Raw genomic sequence first — 4,355 nt, forward strand, 5'->3', positions numbered from 1 at the left:
TTTGTACCGTCTTGAGATTTTTGCAACACTCGTCCTCTGTGACATTATGATGATCGAGAAGATATCGACCAGGGTTGGTTTTTTCAAAACGATGCTTTGGACATCCGTTGACAAGAAAGTTGAATCTTTGTTAAGAGGAAAACAGATGATGACATAGGGCGGAGTCCACAAAACGTGCTCGCGAATGAATTTGAAAAGCCCGTTCGGGAGGTGACGCGGTTGCCATGCGCATTCCATCCGGTCAAGCGCTATCAGCCGTCAAGAGCCATCCCCGTGGAAAGGGGGACGGGTTGGGCTGCTCTCTCGACTGTGGTAGAGGTGGTCTCAACACAAATGTGGTGTCGAAGCTGCTCCGGGGCAATCAGGCGTTAATCAAGGATATTAAAAACAGGAGGAAGCATGTAGCCGACTATTGCTTGTTAGATGACCACACTTATGATGAACGGTCGTCATCACCGGCTTAATTAACGCCTTCTTTATTCAAGGATACTCGATTATTTTTGACATTTATTTTACTTTAATTAACGACATCTTTAATATTACGGAGTGCGGTGAGCAAAGTGATGCAGTACACCCGTCACGCAACGCCGGAGAAAAGACATTATGTCCTTGATGCCCGAAAACCTTATGTCGTTAAATGTGATCGAGTCTTTGGTCGATTTTGATGAACCATTTGGAGAAGGAGGAATATGGCGACCAAATGAGGATGTCATTCTTTGGTATACGTCACATGGTAATTCCATTTATCATTGCATAATATTAATGTCCACTTGTATTACACCTTTGTTGCTTAGAATGTCACTTTTCTTAGTTACTGGCGTTTTAATGTGAATGTTTCACTTTAGTTCTTTTAATCCACAAAAGTGTCATGCTAACCGTGTGAAGTGTAATTTTAAGGGACAATAGTGTAATTTTGGGTGACAATGTAAACACAGTAATCATGTTCACTATTGCCTTTTCAAGGATTTACTGTTGCGTATGCTCGGGACGTTTGAGCAACCAGGCACACAATCGACAAAGAACTATGACGACTGTACAGATCTGGGACACCTTCATCGTCGACAGCGACCGCACCGTTAACTTGAAAACAGACTTGCTATTTGTCCCGTTCTGCATTAACGACCATTTTGCATGCGTTTGTATCAATCACAAATCAAATACAGTCGACTTGCTGGACGGGCAAAGGCATTCTGACTTGAAGAAGTCGCAGTTTGGCAAAGCAGCGCGTTTAATTGTAAGTTATTTTCGATCGCTTTCTTCCGAATGCTATCTTTTTTGTTCAATCAGTTTTTATAGGGTAATTATGTACATTTGCAGTCTAGCGCAGTGAGTGATTATTTAGAATCACGGGATAAGGAAAAGAAGAACACTAGGGCACGGGAAATTCCTAATTATGTGTTGCGCCGAGATACCTTTCAGCGGGATGTCACCAACTCTCAACCAACCAGAGTCGGGTCTGTTCACCATGATGGCGATGCTCTTATACGAGGGTCTTCCTTTTCAGCATGAAGATCTCGAGAAGAAGAAATCACGGCGCTATTTGGTGATCCAGCTGGTAGCTACCCTCGTTCTGGCGAGACATGAACATTTTGCGCGAAGGTGTGCTCGAGAAGGTCAAAGCTTTTGTTAGCACGAAGGACAAACTGTGGAAGGTATTACAACGAAGCGTGAGACGACCCCGTCCCAATGTGAAAAAATAACAACCTTAATTTAGTAGTTCTGTTTTTGTTGGAATATTCCCTTGGCTATGTAAACACTTATTTCATATTTTGTATTATTTTGCATTTGTTAGCAAACTTAATGTAGACAGTTATTTTTGTGTAAATAATCTTACGACATTCTATAAAAGAATGCCTTTTCCTCTCAAGCAAGACGCAGCCACAACTGTCTTTCAATGTATCTACTTCAACAATATAGAGTAATATGTTAGCTAAATCAGTCAGAAGAAAGTGTGACTGTAATACACAAAATTGTAATTGTAACCTTCAGAAGTGTAATTCTAACAGGCCATATCAGTGACAGATTTACCTTACATTACATAAAATATAAATGTAATTTTAAAAGACAAAAGTGTCATTTTAGTAGTTTTATTTATGAAAAGATAGTAATGTTGTTTTACCTATCTGAAAGATGTTGCAGTAATAACTGTGTACTTTGAAGAACATAATTTGTCATGATAGTCAAGCGTTACATATTTTAACTTAAAAAAAGTGTTACTGTAAATAACAAATTACTTAGTTAGAATTACATTTTTTAACTTAAAATTACATACTTTGAAGAACATATTTAAACTTACAAAAGTGTAGTTTTAGTAGAGAAAATTGTAATTCTAACTGAATAAAGTGTGATTTTAACTAACAAATTGTCTAATTGCAGCAGAGAAAAGTGTCATTCTAAGGCAAAAAAGTGTTACTGTAAATAACAAAAGTGTAACTTTAAAATAGAAAAATGTAATTCTAACTAAATAACTTCATCAAAATACATTGTAATACCAACGGCGACCAGTTGTCTTCCTGGCAGTTTGATGTCTAAACACAATACGAAACATCATGTTGTACCTCGTATTTTGTGTAGACATCCCAAAAAATTGCACTACTTATTACGTCTTAAATTGATTATTCTAAGATGCCTGCTTCTTCATCTTCTTCGTCTTCTTCTCCTTCTTCTTCGTCTTCTCCATCTTCTTCTTCTTCCGACGAGGTTTCTGACGATTGCGAGTCCAGCGGGTGTCTGCGAATGGGTTAGGCGCAGTTCCTTTTGTCATGGTTAGCTAATCGCTTGCAGTTTTTACACATACGTTTTGGCTTCCTTGCCAAAGCAACTGCTTTTTCCTTCTTCGACAACATTCTCTTTCCGCTCCCTTTGTTCTTGGATTTCTTGGGCGGCAAAATGGTTATCTCCTCAGTAGGAGAACATCCAAGGATTTTCTCCAACTGTTGACGTTTATTCAATGGTGATCCTAATGGTGAGAGTTTCTCCTTAAACTGTCTAATTAGACACGAGAAGTTCTCGACATCATTCTTCAATTTGCCCATGAGCAACCCAACTGCCTCGATGAATCTCCGACCACATTATCGACATCGCAATCTGTTTTCCATCTATTATATCAATGTCCTCAGTTGCTTCACCATTACTATCGATCATTTTAGACAACCTTGCATCTTTACACCATCTTTTAACAATACATTGTTCTGGAATAATCTTCACTCCGTTTGATGAGTAAATCCATATGACATGCCGGCAAATGATGCCTTTCCTCTCAAGCATTCTGCAGCTACAAGTGGCTTTCAGTGTATCTAGTTCAACATTATAAAGTAATATGTTAGTTAAATCAGTCAGACGAAAGTGTGACTGTAGTAAAACACAAAAGTAGCATTTTAATCAATAAAATTGTGATTCTAACGGATAAAAGTATAACTTTAATCAATTTGTAATTTTAACTACCCAAAGTGTAATACTAATCAATAAAAGTGTTATTCTAACTGATTAAAGTATAACTGTAGCAACCCAACGTATTATTTTAACAACCCAACGTATAATTCTAACAACCCTAGGTGTAAATCTAATCAACAAAAGTATAATTTTAACGGATAAAAGTATAATTTTAGTAAACAAATGCTAAAGAATGATACCTGGGCAGTATGTGACCTCATAATTTCTCTCCTCGCTTGCATCTCTTACGGTGGTCACTTCTAAAGAGCCACACTCAGTGAATCCTCTACTTTTACAAGTACCAATTGACCACTTGGCCTCTTCTTTAAATTCCTCGAATACTTTATGACTGTACACTTCCGCCCCGTGCACTTCAATAGCTAGATGCGTTGATATTTCAGGGAAACTGTGTCTGTTACAGTTGTCAATCTGTTTCGTGTGTGTCTTTCTTTGGTCCATCGCTGTCAAAACGCATCGTAAACTCAACTAATGTTCGACTTACTCTCAAATCTCTTAAAAAAACTATTTTCGCTCTCTGATCTTTGGGTTGTCCTCATAACACCTCCCATATCTAGGTCCCTACAATGAGCCATAACCCACTAACGCCTCCTTTTAGCGAACATTTCTTGGAACAGTCAATGTTATTAACATTGTGTTCCCTGCCAATTTCTTCCCATTTTGCATCGAACTCTGCGGCTTCAATGTCTTCATCCCATATTATGGCATTCAATTTCTTTAGAAACTCTTTGAATAATCATCTCTCGCCATTCCATACTTGCTTGGAACCTTGTTCATGATATGCCACATACAATAGCGGTGGCGCGCTGTCTTGAACACCAATGGCACCGCTTTAAGAATACCAAAGCATCCCGATCGGTGATAATGTACTTAGGCTCTTTGCCACCCATCGCACCCAGGAAACG

The 4,355-nt window shown here is 38.5% G+C and overlaps 1 protein-coding gene across 1 annotated transcript; it reads right to left on the bottom strand.

Annotated features, from left to right (window-relative positions):
* Positions 1 to 3,015: 3,015 nt before the first annotated feature.
* LOC141589076 (protein FAR1-RELATED SEQUENCE 1-like) lies at positions 3,016 to 3,891 on the bottom strand. Its single transcript, XM_074410255.1, has 2 exons — positions 3,633 to 3,891; positions 3,016 to 3,296 (listed from the first exon to the last, which is right to left on the bottom strand). The coding sequence occupies exons 1-2, from the start codon at positions 3,889 to 3,891 to the stop codon at positions 3,016 to 3,018; spliced, it is 540 nt and encodes a 179-aa protein (XP_074266356.1).
* Between the last annotated feature and the right edge of the window lie 464 nt (positions 3,892 to 4,355).

The sequence above is a fragment of the Silene latifolia genome, chromosome 1, assembly GCF_048544455.1.
Source record: "Silene latifolia isolate original U9 population chromosome 1, ASM4854445v1, whole genome shotgun sequence".
Classification (NCBI taxonomy): Eukaryota; Viridiplantae; Streptophyta; class Magnoliopsida; order Caryophyllales; family Caryophyllaceae; genus Silene; species Silene latifolia.